This window comes from Odontesthes bonariensis, chromosome 8 (genome assembly GCF_027942865.1).
Source record: "Odontesthes bonariensis isolate fOdoBon6 chromosome 8, fOdoBon6.hap1, whole genome shotgun sequence".
NCBI lineage: Eukaryota > Metazoa > Chordata > Actinopteri > Atheriniformes > Atherinopsidae > Odontesthes > Odontesthes bonariensis.
Genome location: NC_134513.1, coordinates 24,577,850 through 24,597,355, shown reverse-complemented (window position 1 = coordinate 24,597,355; position 19,506 = coordinate 24,577,850). Strand labels below are relative to the sequence as shown.

Genomic DNA, 19,506 nt, shown 5'->3' with positions numbered 1-19,506 from the left:
TATTCCTGCTCTTCTCAGGTGTACCTAATGTAGTTTTACATAATTTGTAACGTGATGTATATCTTGTATAACAAATTGTAAATAACAACACGTTTATTCGTGTCCCTGCCCTCACTTTCCTCATGTTCTTTTCCGCGGGGGTGCTGCACAGCCGCGGGGCCTTTAAGAATTGAACATTCTAAATGTGACGTCACGAGCTACCAAAGCTACCAAAGCAAATTCTCAAGCGAAGCTTCTTCAGCTACCTCCGCTACCAGGTAGCGTAGGTCGCTCTTGGTGTACACGCAGCATAAGTCTCACTCACATAGCCGCTAACATAACAATGGACTCGTCTCCGTCTCCCTGTTAGCATTAGCATTAGCATTAGCGGCGGAGGTGCTGAAGTGGACAGCCTCGTTAACAGCCAGTCCCGCCTTCACTACCTGGTCCTCCTTTCTCCGCCGCTGGGGCAACATTGGACCCATCATCACCTGCCCTTTTTTTTGGTGATAAATAAATCTAAAGTTTTCTGCTTTCTTTTCATATTTTACATTAATTAGCAAACAACATCCCGCTAATAACATCAGCTTTGACCTCCAGGCTCCGTCATCTCGTGGGAGGGAGGGGGGGGGGGGGGGGCTGGGAGATACCACATTTCAAAAGGGAAGATGATACTTAGATCAATTGATTGTGTTTTTCAGAATTTCATTTGTAGTTCATCTATATGTATTAAATAACAAAATAATCAATTCAAATTGACACAGAGTAATTCCATGAATTAATTAAAAAAAAAGAAAAACGAACATTTACATTTTGCCCTGGAGCCAAGGTGTGGCAGCCGCCATACCTTGCCATACCCAATTGACGCCCATGTCCTCCACCAAAAGTCCACCACTGTGATACAAGTGATTATGGAACAGAGGCCAGTTATTTCAAAGTAAAGGCTTAAAATCTGTCATATTTAGGAGCACTTTCACATGTGACTGTGTGGGTTTTTCCTTTGATCAGCTGTCACAGTCTTGAAAAGCAGGTGTCCTGCCCAACAACGGGGTCAGCCCCACTTCCTCATAAGATGAGTTTTTTTTATCTTTCTTTGCTCAGAGGTGCTGTGATATTCAGGCTCAATAATTACTCTTAAACTATGATTCCGAGCTGCAGGACTTTCAGGTTAAGTTTGCAGTTCCGTGAGAGGATTCTTAGCTTTCTGGCCACAGCCCAGAGGAATTCCATGATCGCCATGGTTCCCTCCTCAGAAGCATCATCGGAGCATCATTTAAAAAACAAACATAAACACCATCAGTCTACACAACTTTTTTTCTTCACATTTTACTCCACCAGTTGTAGAAGATTGTAACTTCTGCTGAGGACTTGTTGCATCCCAACATGAAGAAAACACTCTCAGAAACCCAGAAAAGTGGAACAACATACTTCCAACAGGAAAAATATCAGGTTGGAGAAATGTCAAAGTCTGCACTCTTTTCTAAAGTTTCCACTGAGAAGATTTTTAAAAAGTTCATAGTCACTCATATTCAAATGACCAAAAACCTCTGAAATAAACACTTCCCACCTTCAGCTTAAAGGCAAAGTATGCTGAAGTCAGGTTTAAACTCATTTCAAAAGAAAAAACAGCATCCAAACATTAGCTCTTCTCATATTGGACTAAGTGTAGAACAGGGTCATTTTTTTTTCATAAATCAGATAGAAATTGGTATGAAGAGTTGAACATTAAATCATATATATTTATTTATACAGCTGATAAAACTATTCACAGAACAGAAGTCCTCAGCTTCCTGATAGCTATATTGTTGATATTGATAATGGTCTCCCTATTGGTGTGTTGCATTATACCCATTCTGAGAAGTTGGTTGCTGCATGTGATGTTCAAACAAAGAGTGGAAGAAACCAGCATGCAGCTGACCTTGCGAGTCCGGGTGTGCGGACTAATGCATGGAAGAGCTGGTCGGCAAACATTACAGAGCAGAAACAAACAGGAAAGTTACTGAAGGCAAAGCTCAGACTCACAGTTTGTTCAAAGAGAGGACTCTCCTCCACAGACTGAGACACAGGTGAGCTGCTGCCTGGAATGAGTCAGAGCTCCACCCCTGATGGGGGCGGGGCAGCTAATAGGTGGGGACTTTCTCACCAACAGCAGGATTCCTTAATATTACTCACAGCAATGGAAATAATTCAACATCACTTCTAAATCTACTCATGTTAACCACATGATGTTTTTATCAGTTCCTCCTGAAAATGATCAATAAATCACAAACTTTCACCTGACTCCCATCCACCCCTTAAAGGTTTATCATTAATCTTGTTTTTATTACCTTGTTTTGAACACTTGTGATTGGATGTTTGCTATCAGAAACATTTAAAGTGTTTTCCTGCAGTCCAGCAGCTTCTATAAGTCCCAATAACTTCACCAGATTCTCTGACATCAAGTGTTTCCATCTCACCTGTAACTCCTGCACCAGCAGTGACCACTGAGAGAGATGACTTATCACCAGAGATGGCTCAGCTTTGGTCCTGAATGCAGCACACTGAAAGCTTTTCCCCTCACACACAAACTGGAAACAAAAACACTTTTCAGTTTGCTCTGAAGTCATCTCTTCACCAGAGTTTTGGTTCCAACTACATGAACTGATTAATCCTTTTCTTCTGTTTTTTAAGTTCAGCTGCTGATCAGTGATTGGCCTGAAGGCCTCAGCTCTGTTTAAACTGGTTGCTCTGCAGGTTACTTATTGATGAATTAACGTCAGCTGCAGCAGCTGACCTCTGATCACTTTAAGACTTTTTTATGGTTTGAAGAGTTTCAGAGTAACGGCAGCCTGCAGACACAGAGGACTATATACAGAGCCAAATTAACCTTCAGTTAGTGCATCATTTAAGTCAAACAGAATAATCTCACCATGATCATGGGGTATAATGTATATATCTATATCTGATTGCTTCAAAGTAATTAAATATATTGTAATGACTTGGCGGAGGCTCTGAGACCAGCGGTTGCCGAACTGCTCTTTTATTAAGCTTTACACTTCACAACTTCCAGTACAGTCATTCTGGCCAAGGAACACGGGTGACTCTCATACTGCTCTGCAACCAACCGGCAGGAGAGCACCAAACCTGCACACAGACTGGCCCACGCCCACTCTGCTCCACCAACCACCAGCCCACACCTGAGTGGCATGACCTGCGGTCCAGTGATTGACAGAGAGAGGAGGAAACAAGCCAGCTGTGTGCTTTTAACCTTATTCTGGGTCGTCACAATATAATCCATTAGTCCAAGCAAACCTGATCTGAATAACAACAGTTATCGTAAATTCTGTTCAAACCTGAAAGAAAACTCAAAAAAAGAAAAAATTGGTGAATGTGTAAAGTTATCTTTAATATCTCGTACGCACCACTTAACAGCAAATCTGTTCGTACGAGTGGTTCTTGCATGAGGCCCATTGAGATAACCCCTCCACCATGTTAAGGTGGGGCTTCTACGAAGGGGGTGTGCTGTTTCATTTAATAATAACAAATATATATTGCAGCAGAAAGAATCAGGAGGAACATGAAGATAAAAGGCACCCATGTGTGAACGGCTTAGCACTGTCACTTTAACAGATTGATGAAGCTGTTACTGTTGTGTATCTCATGTGAAAACAGCCTCAGAGTTTCTGTGTTGTTGTGTGTGTGTGTGTGTGTGTGTGTGTGTGTGTGTGTGTGTGCAGCCTGTCAGGCTGTGTGATCACAGAGGAAGGCTGTGCTTCTCTGGCTGGAGCTGTGACCTCCAACCCCCCCCCACCTGAGAGAGCTGGACCTGAGCTCCAACCATCCAGCAGACTCAGGAGAGAAGCTGCTGACGGCTGCTCTGAAGGATCCACACAAACTCAGGTATGGAGAGGCCTGCTGCAGCATATCGTCTTTATATTTTTACACAGAACCAGTTACAAGCCTGAACACACCTACCCATTCACTGAGATGTTTCTAAAGTTTTTATTAGTTGCTGTAAATCAAGAAAAATGCCAAGTCTACCTTATGATAATCGCTGGAAACTATTACCTAACTATTGTCTGCCTCTATCAAGAACAAATATTCAGTAAGTTTAATAATTCATGGAAATGATTACCCGGCGCTCAGAACTCAAGAAATATAAATATATAATTTTTGATTTGATATAAAAGACAAGAAACGGAGAAACTGAATAACAAAAACTTCATTTAAATAAAAGGTCCAGATTCCAAACAAAGAGACTTGTTTGTTCTCAGCTTTCCTCAGAGTGGCAGCAGGAAGCTGCTGCAGGTTAATTATTGATAAATTACCGTCATATAAAGCCACAGCAGCTGACCTCTGATCACTTTAAGACTCTTTTACGGTGTGCAGAGTTTCAGTGTGGCAGCAGCCTGCAGACACAGAGGACTGATGTCGGAGAAGGAGCAGAGGATTTCCTCTTCTTCTACACAGACCTGGTCCACACAGCAGAGAGCTGCAGAGGGAAGACATTCATGGAAGAAGCTGAGTAAGTGACACTTTGATTCATTTAACAAAGCCTCAGAGCAGAGAGAGATTTCTTCTGCTGATGAGACACAAGTCATGTGAGCTGAGAGTAAACAGCAACAATCAGTGTGCTGATGAGGAGCTGCAGCCTGTTAGCAACACGAAATGTTTCCCACTCAGTCTGCTGCTGTTTTCTCCTCCAACAGAGGAACTCTGACTGGAATGTGCTGTTCACTCACACTCTGTTCATCACTGCTCTCTGAACACACTCACAGTAAAACTCTGAGTGATATGAGATCCAGATTAATCCTGGACTCTGATCCTGTTGGACTCTGATCCTCAACCTGTTTTATGAAGGAGCATAATTCAGGTGTGTCTGGAGCCTCTGGGTGTGACCATGTGGACTCATCAGTGGGTTCATATAATAATATATATAATATTGTTAAATAATATTTAACAGAGAGCAGTGAGCGCCCCCTGGTGGTTCCTGTCAGTCTGCAGTGATCCTGCAGGATGGATTTCTGGAGTCCTGCTGCCACTTATCTGCAGTGTAGCTCTTCATGTACAGTTCAGTCCTGCATTCAGCCCATCAGAGTGTTTCAGATAGCAGATTTATCATCATGCTGCAGGTTCAGATAATCAGTGTGTGTCAGTGAATGGAAATGTTTCATCATTATCATCATCAGGATCATGATGTCTGTGCTGCTCCATGCCTCCATCTAGTGGAATGATGGAAGTACAGCAGCTGATCTTTTTACAGCACAGATGATGGAAAGGAGGATGTGAGTTGATGTGCAGATGAATGATTTGTGTTTCCTCTGCAGGTGAAGGTAGAAAGTGTGTGTGAGCTGATGTGAGTTCAGCAGCATGGATCAGTGTGAGGACACTAAAACCTCTCTGTGTGGGGAACATGAGAGCCAGAGCAAAGCTCAGAGGTGAGAGGACCATCTCTAACTGTCCATGACTCTTCTCCATGTCAGAGCTCAGCACTCACATCACCAAACCACCTTTATTCACAGTAAAAATAATTTAGTGTTGTGTTAAAGACCAGAACAGCAACGAACTTCTCATGATGCTGGACATGGACCTAAACTTCAACCTGCATCTGGACCAAGCTCTGTCACCAGCTTCATATTTTCTAACCCAGAAACACTTCCCTTCCTGTTCGTCCACCTCGCTGTTCACTACACCTGTAGCTGAATCTGAAGAACCAGTTCCTAAAGACAAACCTAATTATTGGCCTTCAATTCAATTCATATGGATATTGTATATTCAATACACTGTAACACATTTCAAAGGATATCTGTTGGAACAGGGAAACATGAGTTAATGACCACAATAATGTCACATATACATAAAGAGAGTAAAGTGAGGAAAGGTGTGACAGATGAGGCCCCCCAGCAGTCTGGGCCTATAGCAGCTTAACTATGGGATGTTTCAGGATCACCTGAGCCATCCCTAACTATAAGCTTTATAAAAAAAGGAAAGTTTTAAGCCTGGTCTTAAAAGTGGAAAGGGTGTCTGCTTCCCGGACATTTACTGGTAGCTTATTCCACAAGAGAGGGGCCTGATAACTGAAGACTCTGCCTCCCATTCTACTTTTAGAAACTCTGGGAACCTCAAGTAAACCTGCAGTTTGGGAATGAAGTGCTCTGTTAGGAAAATATCTTACAATGAGATCTTTAAGATATGATGGAGCTCGGTCATTAAGAGCTTTATATGTAAGGAGAAGAATTCAAGTTCAAGTATTTAAAACATTACAACAATACATGCCCAGTAATATTGTTGTAATGTTTTAAATACTTGAACGCAGTTTTTCTAGAGAAGATAATTGTTTTGTATATGGGATTATCGTCCATTGACTGTTTTGGGCTTTCACATGTGCGAGCATACCGACAACCGGTAAGTGACATGCTGTTTATAAAGTTGTTTTGTAACGTCCCCGTGCCAGTAATGTGAGAACCATGCATATGGTTTTGATGGTAAGGCTTGTGACTTTATTGTCGGATGGTTTATAAAGTGGTGTGACGTTTCTGCAGTGTGCAAGTTGTTGTTTTACTGGCTGCGCAAACAGCGCAATCGCTGCACAGGGAGCGCCGATTTGCACCGGTCTGTGTCCTACTGTCAGTATTTGACAACCTCTAGCAATGGGAATGCACTTCAAATGCCCCGGAGTTCCCCTTTAAAGCACGCAGCTGTGAATTATACCAAGAAGCCAACCTCTTCTGACTGATTACCTTCCTTTTCAGAGGGGCAACATTGTCCAGTGCTGTCCGCATTGAAACTATAGTGCTGTCAACAAGAGAGTCGAGTGCTGCTGGAGTAAAGTTTAGGCAGTCGTCCTCTGTCATATCTGCACATGGCAGTCAAGAAAAGGAAGATGGAATTAAGTCTTTAAATCTGGTTACAGCATCCTCTGATAGACACCTTCTATATGTAAATCTCTTCTCAGGAACTGTATAGTCAGGTAATGTAAACTCAAAGGTTATCAAAAAATGGTCAGATAAGACAGGGTTATGAGGGAACACAGTTAACTGTTCACTCTCAATGCCAAGTCAGAACAAGATCAAGGGTGTGATTAAGGCAGTGAGTCGGTCTGTGTACACTCTGAGAAAATCCAATAGGGTCTAATTTAGAATTAAAGTTCATATTCAGGCTGTCATTTTCAACATCATTTCAACATGGATATTAAAGTCCCCCACTACAATGACTTTATCTGTACTCAGCACTAACTGGGATAAAAACTCTGAGAATTTAGACAGAAACTCAGAATAAGGGCCAGGTCCTTCTGAAGCATCCTCTGAAACTAAACCTGCCTCACATCCTGAAGCTTGTGCTAAATATGAGCCCAAAGTATGTGAACCAGCACCAGCAGTCACATCCAGACTTCAACCTGAATATGAACCACCAGTTGAGCCAAGACTAGAGTCTGGACTGCATTCAGCTCTTGAAAGACAGCCTCTGAAGTAAACTGAAGCTGAAAGTTACTCAGATTAGCTTCATGGTGAAATATTTTAAACCTTCTTCACACACACTCTTGTTATGTACTTAGTAATTTACTTTTGCATCAGTTTTATTAGTTTTTGTTGCACTATAGAGAACTTTCCGGCTTCTTTTTCTCTTTTAGAGCAAAGATGGAGACACCTGTGGAGCACCTGGAGGACCCTCCAACCCAGGCAGCTCCACCCCCTTCAGCAGGTAGGAGTCCAACAGTTTCTGCATGGAGACATCAGTAAGACACATGGTGCTCAGACTGACCAATCACAGCTCTGGTTGTTTCTGTGTGGTTCCTTCAGCCTTCAGTTAGCAGTGACTGTTAGACTTTTTAACTACGTTATAAACCCTTAAAGGGACAGTTCGCCTCTTTTGACATGAAGCTGTATGACATCCCATATTAGCAATATCATTTATGAACATTTTCTTACCCCCTGCTGCATCCTGTGAGCAGAGTTCCAGCCTCGTTTGGGCGTTGCCAAAGGTAGTCCGGCTAGTTGGCTGGGGTCACAAAAATAAAGCGTTTTGCTTCTACAAACAATATGCGTTCAAAAGAGTAATGCATTTGCATCACAAAATCGTCCCTCCAGAAAAAGTCAGACCTCACAAGCGCTATTTTTGCCTCCCTTCATGTCAATGCGTACAGCTACCTAGCGATAGCCGCACCTGTTACAGTGTTTACTGCTCAGAAGTAGGGGAGTGCTCGGTCTGCACTTCGGTCTGCACAGTTTACACAGCCCGTAGTGACACGAAGGGAGAGAGAAATAGCGCCAAGCGATTGTGAGGTCTGACTTTTTCTGGCTAACGATTTTGTGTTGCAAATGTATTACTCTTTTGAACGTATATTGTTTTGAGAAGCAAGACGCTTTATTTTCGCAACCCCAGCCAACTAGCCGGACTACCTTCATCAATGCCAAAACTCGGCTGGAACTCGGCTCACAGGACGCAGCAGGGGGTAAGAACATGTTCATAAATGATATTGCTAATATGGGATGTCATACAGCTTCATTTCAAAAGAGGTGAACTGTCCCTTTAATACAACTGCAGCAGTGGGCAGGAGGCAGGGTACAACACCCCACATTCACCTGTCAGTCACAACTCTGATATGTAAGGGAAAACACCAGTTACCATGGTGATAAGCGCCTCACAACAGTCATATGTGATTTAAATTCCTTTAATTTAAAGATCTCTGCAGCCTGCCATCGGTTTGATGCCATCATTAAACAGAATGTAGAATGAGTTTTTAGGTGATGTCTTCTCCAGAATAACCAGAAACAAGTATAGAAGCCTGTTCTATCCCGCTGATATCTGATCGAACACATCAGCCTTCATATCAGAGAGTATACGTCAGATTAAAATGAACTTTGATTTGGTCATTGAATCTCTACATTATTTTTGGTCACTGTCAGAGCGAACTCCGCTGCTTATTAAGTTCAGAGCTTTATGTGCAGCTGTCAGGATATTAATGGCAGATAGATATAAACTTTGCACAAATTATACAAGTTTTCATTTTGGTTTTGGAAACAAAAGTCTAAAAATGTTTTAGTTCTACTTGTGTTTATTTTGAAAATGCTTCAGATTTTCATCACTACTTTATAGCATTAGCTTTAATGTATCTTCAAACAGATCCACCCATCAAAAACCATCTGGTTAAATATCGAACAAACCATTTCTGATCAAGTTATCTTTGTTCTGAAACAGGGACAACAGCAATGACTCTGACAAGTACTCTTCTTGTGATTTACCCCAATTTTTGGAATACCTTGACTTTCAACCTTTTATGTCATTAAAATATTGTTTAACACCCTGGTCCCATTTTCTCATTTGGTTTGGGTGTGTGATATTAGGAAGAAACACTTTTTGGGAAATCTTCCACACAAAGCGAGCTCCTCTTCCCTGAGCCTCACAGCCATATGATCAACAAAGCACAATGAAAGCTATGTTCATGACATCATTCATCACTGACTGTCAGCTTTCAAAATGTACTTGGACCCCTGAAGTAGTCATGATTCACACGCATTAGTTTTACATTTCAACAACATTTACTGAAAAGTGAGATTCGTGTTCATGTCTATGACACCTTGCAGAGAGTGAACTCAACAGAATACGAACGGAGTTTGTGAAGAGGGTGCCAGAAGAAATCCTCAAGCAGCTGCTTGATGCCCTCTTAGCAGATCGTGTCTTCAATGATTTGGAGAAAGAAGCAATAATCGAGGAGAACCAGAACAGAGCAGATAAGGCACGAAGACTCATCGATGATGTAAGAAATAAAGGAGAGGAAGCCAGCAGGAAGATGATGGAACATCTTCAAAAATTAGACCCTACACTTTCCTCTCAGCTGCGTTTGTTGTCTGGCCCATCAGCACAAAAAGGTAAGGCCACATATTTCTGTTATAAGGGCTTATATTTTTATATTCAGTTATATTGACCAAATTAGTCTTTTGGACTAATAATTTAAACATCTCTTAAAGAGCTGATATCCCTTAGGGCCCTTTAAGACCAAGTGTGACGTGCTTAGCCTTAGATCAGCACACTGGTTGCAAATTACAGAGCAAAATAGACACATTATTTTGTTGTTGGCAGGCAGGCAGGAAGCTATTGGGTGTTATGTATTGTAGGCTATTTGTACTCAATAAGGAGGGTTAATCTGTCCTGTTCCCATCTATGTTGCAATGCACCGCTGCACTGACAGTGATTCTGTGGGTGCAGGAGGGATCATCGTGAATAATTCACCCACACAACCAGCTTGTCCTCCATTTTTGCTTTGACGTGCACTTTTCCTGCACAGCGACAAACCATCATTACACAACGCAAGCTGTTGAAATGAATGGGTTACAGAGTGAAGCTGTGGGATTGTCTCATGAGGTCAGAGAGGGCCATTAGTAGGAGAGCAGTGTCATTTTTACAGACTTGAACCAACACCAGTTCAGTTCCACATTAGTTTGTGTAGTAGCTGCATCTGTGAGGCATGATAGATACAGTGGAGTCCATCTTTAACCTCGGCAGAAGTGGGAGAAAGATCTGTTTGGGAGATGCTCTTCAGTGGTATTTTCTGAGGGTGTACCTCTTGGTTTATGTTAGGAAATGTCTGGAGTAGCCTGTTTTCTGAGGGCTTTGAACAGGGTTATGGTTGCTAATGTGTTTGTAGCAAAGAATCTGTGATTTCAAGATGCGTTTGGATGTGTGTTTCAGAAGGAAGCTCCACCTGTGCAGCAGCAGGTGAATGTAGGGTTTGCAGTAAAGTTTGGTGTCGAGGATCTTCTGCAGTTGCTCAAAATTGTTTGATGTATTTATTTTTTCCACTTGGAGTGTTTTTAGTGGGATTATCTTCTTGTTTTTCTTGGTTTGTGTTGTTCTTATGGTTGTTATGGTTGGTAGTTTGTGGAATAGTTGTGTTCTGGCTTTGAGTTGGGTGTGTGATTCACAACTCCAAATGTTTTACACCAAACTGTTACAAGTTGTTTAGTTATAGGGTTTGCAGACATGTGATGCTCCCCATCTACACTGAGTGTTAGAATGAATTGATAGGGACAAAAACATCGAAATTATTTGTGTCTTTCATTTGCAATAATAGCTATTATTCATGACTGTAACTAAGATACGTGTCTCATCAGAGATTGAGGGAAATTTAGCTTTAAAGGCACATCATTTCAGACTTTATTTTCTTTCTATTTACGCTCCATACGCTGCTCAGTAACAGGAAATCTTCTTATCTTCTATTTTGTCATTCAGAGCTTCTTCACAGGTGTCAACCCAAGCTCAAGTCTGCTCTGAAGAAGAAGTTCCAGTGTGTGTTTGAGGGGATTCCTAAAGCAGGAAAGCCAACCCTTCTGAATCAGATCTACACAGAGCTCTACATCACAGAGGGAGGGACCGGAGAGGTCAATGATGAACATGAGGTCAGACAGATTGAAGCAGCATCCAGGAAAGCAGGCAGAGCAGAAACACCCATCAGACAAGAAGACATCTTTAAAGTTCCACCTGGAAGAAAAGAACCAATCAGAACAGTGATGACAAAGGGAGTGGCTGGCATTGGGAAAACAGTCTTAACACAGAAGTTCACTCTGGACTGGGCTGAAGGCAAAGCCAACCAGGACATCCAGTTCATGTTTCCATTCACTTTCAGACAGCTGAATGTGCTGAAAGAGAGAAAGTTCAGCTTGGTGGAACTTGTTCATCACTTCTTTCATGAAGTTAAAAAAGCAGGAATCTGCAGCTTTGAAGAGTTCCAGGTCGTGTTCATCTTTGACGGTCTGGATGAGTGTCGACCTCCTCTGGACTTCCACAGCGAGGAGCCCCTGACTGATGCTACAGAGCCCACCTCAGTGGATGTGCTGCTGACAAACCTCATCAGGGGGAACCTGCTTCCCTCTGCTCGCCTCTGGATAACCACACGACCTGCAGCAGCCAATCAGATCCCTCCTGACTGTGTTGGCATGGTGACAGAGGTCAGGGGGTTCACTGACCCACAGAAGGAGGAGTACTTCAGGAAGAGATTCAGAGATGAGGAGCAGGCCAGCAGGATCATCTCCCACATCCAGACATCCCGAAGCCTCCACATCATGTGCCACATCCCAGTCTTCTGCTGGATCACTGCTACAGTTCTGGAGGATGTGTTGGAAACCAGAGAGGGAGCAGAGCTGCCCAGCACCCTGACTGAGATGTACATCCGCTTCCTGGTGGTTCAGGCCAAAGTGAAGAAGCTCAAGTATGATGGAGGAGCTGTGACAGATCCACCCTGGAGTCCAGAGAGCAGGAAGATGATTGAGTCTCTGGGAAAACTGGCTTTTGAGCAGCTGCAGAAAGGAAACCTGATCTTCTATGAATCAGACCTGACAGAGTGTGGCATCGATATCTCAGCAGCCTCAGTGTACTCAGGAGTGTTCACACAGATCTTTAGAGAGGAGGGAGGGGTGTTCTGCTTCATCCATCTGAGTGTTCAGGAGTTTCTGGCTGCTCTTCATGTCCATCTGACCTTCATCAACTCTGGACTCAACCTGCTGAAGCAGCAAACAACCCCCTGGAGGCCTAAATGGTTCAATAAACAAGGTCTAAAACATCTCCATCAGAGTGCTGTGGACAAGGCCTTAGAGAGTCCAAATGGACACCTGAACCTGTTCCTCCGCTTCCTCCTGGGTCTTTCACTGCAGACCAATCAGAGGCTCCTACGAGGCCTGCTGACACAGACAGGAAGTAGCTCACAGACCAATCAGGAAACAGTCGATTACATCAAGAAGAAGATCAGTTGGAATCTGTCTGCAGAGAGAAGCATCAATCTGTTCCACTGTCTGAATGAACTGAATGATCGTTCTCTGGTGGAGGATATCCAACAGGCCCTGAGTTCAGGAAGTCTCTCCACAGTTAAACTGTCTCCTGCTCAGTGGTCGGCTCTGGTCTTCATCTTACTGTCATCAGGAAAAGATCTGGATGAGTTTGACCTGAAGAAATACTCTGCTTCAGAGGAGGCTCTTCTGAGGCTGCTGCCAGTGGTCAAAGCCTCCAAAAAAGCTCTGTACGTACAACATAGATATATTTCTTTTTAAATACATTCTTTACTTATTAACAGAGAAATAAACTCTATTTAGCTTATTTTATTTTATGTTTTTACTTTATTTCCATGGACATATAAACAGAAACAAATAGGGAAACAGAATTCTTCCACTAATGAAATTCAAATGTAGTTTGATTGATTAATGGATCGAGTTATTTCCTTCCATCTCATTCCCTCCTCAGACTGAGTGGCTGTGACCTCTCAGATGAAGGATGTGCAGCTCTGTCCTCAGTTCTCAGCTCCCAGTCCTCCAGCCTGACAGAACTGGACCTGAGTAACAACAACCTGCAGGATTCAGGAGTGAAGAAGCTTTCTGCTGGACTGAAGAGTCCAAACTGCAGACTGGAAAAACTCAGGTAAGGATTCATGACCTTTTCAGCTGCGAGCTGATATAATTCTGGCTTAAATGGATTAAAAACAGCTTCCAGGTACCTTGATCACTGAAATAGGTTGATCTGTTCTGCCTTTTGATTATCTGGCTTAAATAACTCTGATAATGAAATATAACACACACAGCTTAAAGAAATACCAAAGTGCTCTTTTACTCCTTTGCATTCCTGTAGATTTGTCCTAAAACACAGATCCATCACATACCCAAAGTAAACTACTTTACAGAAATATGAGCTGTTTTTTCCTCTAAATGTGAGCATCAAACCTCCTTTAAATGTGGACACACTGCACTGGAACAAAGTGATGATATCTGTATGGTTATTGGGTTTGAGGTGAACCTGACCCTTTGTGAAGGCGACTGTGAATTAGACAGATGTGCAGCCTCTGGTTTGCTGCCATTTAACGGGCCACAAAGCCACATAATCCTTTAGTGAATCAGAAGCTGAATGTATTTCCCAAACACACAGAATCCTTCTAAGTGTTACTGGAAGTGAATAAGACATGTTTGAACACACTGGGGAAAAAATCATGTCCAAGTGACTTTTATTAACAGATGTCTGTAGAGGACTAAAATCAGGATCTGCAAGCTGTACTGCTCACCAAGTCTGACTCCTAATATTAAAATGGAACAAAAAAGGATATTTTACAGCTTTTTATCAGTCTAACTTTAGAAGCTGTCCAAAAGCAGCCCCACAGTCCACAGAAATGTTGCTGTTTTTATCAGATATTTCCTCCCCAGACTCCTCACAGTCATGATGACTGCATGTTTTCAGTATGTCAGGAAAATGAATAAGAATACTCAGGAATACTGTCTGAAGTTCAAAAGCAGAGGACATTAATTATCCTGCAGTAAGGGAACGTTGACATACAGCAGCTGTAATGCAAATGTTCAGAGATGCAGAGTTCTCAGGAAGCTTTTATAGGGCAGAGAAGACGGATGCTTGCGTCTATGCATGAGACATTTCCTTCTGTCCTGCTGGGAGCAGATAGTGGTGTTGATACCGCCCAGGCTGTGGGACACTCAGTTCTTAGAGCGGACAGTGGTGATCTCCCGAGTGCAGCTATTAATCTCATGAATGCGTCAACATAAGCAGTTACACAGAAGTAGAAATGATTATATGAGCATAAAGGATCAGATTTTTTCTATCACAGTACGTCCTGAAGTGTAGATTTAGTTTTGCTTTCCATTTTGAACATGAACATGAAACTTTAAAAATAAATAAATAAATAACCAAAGTGCAGTTTAAGCTTTTTAAACTAACGGGAGTGAACCGGGCATAGACAATACAGTGGGATGACATCATTCACGCGTGGAATGTACTTCTCTGTCGAAACTTTTTAAAGTGAGTCAATATAAGAGAACAACAAGTTGTCCTTTATGTCTTCATTTCTTGGAAGAAAGGTCGGTCAGTCCTACAGAAAGCATGGCGGTCTGCAGAGTGACACACAAAGGCTGCAGCTACAGAGCCCCGCTCGGCTAGGGTTAGAGGAGAGGAACATGAAATATTTCCACATGGTAAGTTGGAGTTTAAAGGTTTATTGAGGGACCAAGGGGATCAAAAAGACAAGATAAACCTGAGGAATTTAGGGCAGAAGGGCCAAAAGAGCCAATCCTTGCTGGGTGATGACACACTCGACTTTGCATGAAGGAGGGAGGTTGAGTGACTTCTCCAGAGGCCGAGGGCCTTAAAGGGGAAGTTCGTTTTTTTAAACCTGAACTTTATTTCTGGCATAAAATACATTCATCTACTCACCGATAACAGTTTGGTGAAAGTCAGCGTCCTTCGGACACTATTTATATCACTCGAGATCCGCGTATATCCATATAACGGGAGTGAACCGGGCTTAGACAATACAGTGGGATGACATCATGGACGTGTGCAGCGCCACTAGAAGCGTGTATAGAAAGCCCCCGATAGCCCCAAATAGCAACAGCATGGCAGCTCTGAGCTAACAGTGCAATAGTACACGTTCATTCAGTCATTGATCTTAAAGTATTGGTGAAATAAAGACAGATAATGCCTTATTTAGAGGCTGTATTGTCTGCCCTGTTCACTCCGGCAAAGCAGCTGACTGTCAGTGTGAGAAGATGCTTTGCTCACATGATGTTCTTTGCTGAGCTGAGATCATCAGTAACAAAACAGGATGAGCCGATAACAGCAGAAGATCCATCTTTTAGTTTCTGTTTTGGTAGCGAGCATCTGTACTGATCTGCTCATTAGCCCAGTGTTTGGATTTCCTGAAGATGAATCTCTCAGTGGAGCTGCTGCCTGCTGTGTTTCTGTCTGCTTCTAAATCATGTGACTCTGATGGAAGCTGGGATGTTTAAAGAATGAATGGAAACACTGAACTTAACACTCTGACTCCTCCTTGACTTCAGCTTTGTAGCTTCCTGCTGGAGATGGGGGAGGTCTCCCAACCATCAGCCTCAAACTCCACTGATTCTGATAGTTAGTCAAAGCGTCCATCAGCATCCATTAATCAGCCAAACTGATCAATCAGTCCACCTCTGGATGGTTCCAACACTTTTCTAAGGCTCTGTAATGTTTGGACTGACTGAGATATTCAAACACAACAAGTCACAGTAACAAGTTCTGCTGCTGTCGACTCTTTAAAGAAGTTTGATTCCATGATTCCATTAAACATCACTGCACCATGTTTTTGTGCCTTTAACCTTCAATAAAACAGTGAACCTGATCTCCATTTCTATCAGTTTGTTCCCATTTGCTCCAAAGTTCCTCCTGACATGTTTGTTTTCTTTGAAACTTGAATCATTTGGCTGCACAACATGAGTTTGTATGGATGGAGACACTGGTGGAGCTGGCAGAGTTTAAGAGCTGAAGTCACTCCGTCTTTGAAGCAGCAGCATGTTGTCATTAATATTAATGAGAGCTCTTTTTCACTTGTTCTGTTGGACTGTTTTAACCTGCATCCTGTTGGCTTCAGCTCACATGTTTTATTCTTTATTCAGATTGAGGAGCTGCAGGTTGTCAAAGATCAGCTGTGCTTCTCTGGTCTCTGCTCTGAAGTCCAACCCCTCCCATCTGACAGAACTGGACCTGAGCAGCAACACCATCAGTGACTCTGCAGAGAAGGAGCTGTGCAGCTTTCTGCAGAGTCCTCACTGTGGACTGAAGACTCTGAGGTCAGACACCATGTTTTAGTTGTTTCTTCGGATTAATATGATGTGAAAGTTGTGCTGGTCTTCATGGTAAAGTCTGTTTTCTTCTTCAGTGGTTTAGTTGATGAAATGATGATTCATTAAATAATGAGAAAACACAGTGAATCTGTCAGACAGAAACAAATCTAGAATCACTGGCTGATGCTTCTAGAGCTCCAGAGTTGGTGAATATTTCTGTCTGAAACAATAACAACAGTTTGGAGCAGCAAAACTCCAAAAGCCCGTTAATCAGCTGATACTAACAAACTCCCCTCCAACACTGTTGGAAATGAACAATCCTTGACTTGGTTAGAAAACAGCTTTCATCACAGCAGCAGTTATCTTCAGTCAGATTCATTCATGATGACAAAATCCAGCCAAAAAGCTTCTCCCACTAATAACTGAAAGGAAATTACTTTCAGTTGAGCTTTATTTCATGAATTTTATCAATAATTCCCTCTGTTACACAATGTCAAGTCCAACTGAAAGTGATGCTGACATTTAGTGACTGGGAGGAAAACACAAAGAAGAGTTTATCAGAAGAAGAATAACATGATTGGACGATGGATGGAAGAAAAGCTGTGAGCTAACTTGTTGCTAGGTAACAGCAGATGGAAGGAGGCTGTGAGTGTGTGTGAGCAGCTTTCCATCAGGTGAGAAATGTGTGAAAACATGCAGCAGAGTCAGTGTTTGATAGCTGTGCAGCCAAAGAGAAGCTGAACAGGTGAAGTGCTGCGACCCTGTGCAGGTGAGCCCAACACAGACACAAAGGATGATCACTGAGCTGCCATGAAGGAGGGAGGCAGGGACTGCTTCATCACTGCAGATACATGCTGTTCTGTTCCCCTGCTGGCTGTGTGGGAGCTGTTCCCACCTGTTTTATTCAGTAAGAGCTCAGAGTTGCTGTGAGCAGCATGTGAGTGAATGCAGGCTGAGAAACAGCAGATAAGAAACATGAAGCTTCATCAGTTTCTCTGAGGAACAAAAAACCAGATTCGAAGTGAAAAAAGTGCAGCAGACGTTTATTTCAGTTTGAATGTAAAGTTCATTCTTCTTTCATGGTGTTTTATTTCCACTTTAGTCTAATTTCTTCATATTTGAGATGTTTTCTGTTTTTAGATTCAAACTTTCTGTCAGATTCTGAACTTTTTTCCACCTTCTGATCCGTTTTTTCACTTTCAAACTTTTGCTGCTGACCTGCTTTGAGAGCCAGGACGTCAGCTGACAGGGGGGTTAAATCCTGACTGCCAGGATACCTGACTGATTCTGATAGTTAGTCAAAGCGTCCATCAGCATCCATTAATCAGCCAAACTGATCAATCAGTCCACCTCTGGATGGTTCCAACACTTATCTAAGGCTCTGTAATGTTTGGACTGACTGAGATATTCAAACACAACAAGTCACAGTAACAAGTTCTGCTGCTGTCGACTCTTTAAAGAAGTTTGATTCCATGATTCCATTAAACATCACTGCACCATGTTTTTGTGCCTTTAACCTTCAATAAAACAGTGAACCTGATCTCCGTTTCTATCAGTTTGTTCCCATTTGCTCCAAAGTTCCTTCTGACATGTTTGTTTTCTTTGAAACTTGAATCATTTGGCTGCACAACATGAGTTTGTGTGGATGGAGCCACTGGTGGAGCTGGCAGAGTTTAAGAGCTGAAGTCACTCCGTCTTTATTGAAGCAGCAGCATGTTGTCATTAATATTAATGAGAGCTCTTTTTCACTTGTTCTGTTGGACTGTTTTAACCTGCATCCTGTTGGCTTCAGCTCACATGTTTTATTCTTTATTCAGATTGGAGAACTGCAGTTTGTCAGAGATCAGCTGTGCTTCTGTGGTCTCTGCTCTGAAGTCCAACCCCTCCCATCTGACAGAACTGGACCTGAGCTGGAACATCATCAGTGACTCTGCAGCGAAGGAGCTGTGCAGCTTTCTGCAGAGTCCTCACTGTGGACTGAAGACTCTGAGGTCAGACACCATGTTTTAGTTGTTTGTTCAGATTAATATGATGTGAAAGTTGTGCTGGTCTTCATGGTAAAGTCTGTTTTCTTCTTCAGTGGTTTAGTTGATGAAATGATGATTCATTAAATAATGAGAAAACACAGTGAATCTGTCAGACAGAAACAAATCTAGAATCACTGGCTGATGCTTCTAGAGCTCCAGAGTTGGTGAATATTTCTGGCTGAAACAATAACAACAGTTTGGAGCAGCAAAACTCCAAAAGCCCGTTAATCAGCTGATACTAACAAACTCCCCTCCAACACTGTTGGAAATGAACAATCTTTGACTTGGTTAGAAAGCAGCTTTCATCACAGCAGCAGTTATCTTCAGTCAGATTCATTCATGATGACAAAATCCAGCCAAAAAGCTTCTCCCACTAATAACTGAAAGGAAATCACTTTCAGTTGAGCTTTATTTCATGAATTCTATCAATAATTCCCTCTGTTACACAATGTCAAGTCCAACTGAAAGTGATGCTGACATTTAGTGACTGGGAGGAAAACACAAAGAAGAGTTTATCAGAAGAAGAATAACATGATTGGACGATGGATGGAAGAAAAGCTGTGAGCTAACTTGTTGCTAGGTAACAGCAGATGGAAGCAGGCTGTGAGTGTGTGTGAGCAGCTTTCCATCAGGTGAGAAATGTGTGAAAACATGGAGCAGAGTCAGTGTTTGATAGCTGTGCAGCCAAAGAGAAGCTGAACAGGTGAAGTGCTGCGACCCTGTGCAGGTGAGCCCAACACAGACACAAAGGATGATCACTGAGCTGCCATGAAGGAGGGAGGCAGGGACTGCTTCATCACTGCAGATACATGCTGTTCTGTTCCCCTGCTGGCTGTGTGGGAGCTGTTCCCACCTGTTTTATTCAGTAAGAGCTCAGAGTTGCTGTGAGCAGCATGTGAGTGAATGCAGGCTGAGAAACAGCAGATAAGAAACATGAAGCTTCA

At 42.5% G+C, this 19,506-nt stretch overlaps 1 protein-coding gene and 1 long non-coding RNA gene across 2 annotated transcripts; both read left to right on the top strand.

The window, feature by feature from the left end:
- Nucleotides 1–4,369: 4,369 nt before the first annotated feature.
- Nucleotides 4,370–7,657, top strand: LOC142385513 (uncharacterized). The gene is made up of 3 exons (XR_012770198.1): nt 4,370–4,483; nt 5,286–5,396; nt 7,589–7,657. It is a non-coding gene; the product is annotated as an uncharacterized LOC142385513 (long non-coding RNA).
- Nucleotides 7,658–9,535: 1,878 nt separating this feature from the next.
- On the top strand, nt 9,536–13,366 carry LOC142385691 (NLR family CARD domain-containing protein 3-like; the record flags this gene model as incomplete). The annotated part of the gene is made up of 3 exons (XM_075472416.1): nt 9,536–9,827; nt 11,188–12,967; nt 13,189–13,366. Coding segments are annotated over 3 exons (2,250 nt in total), but the record flags the coding sequence as incomplete, so codon positions are not given.
- Between the last annotated feature and the right edge of the window lie 6,140 nt (nt 13,367–19,506).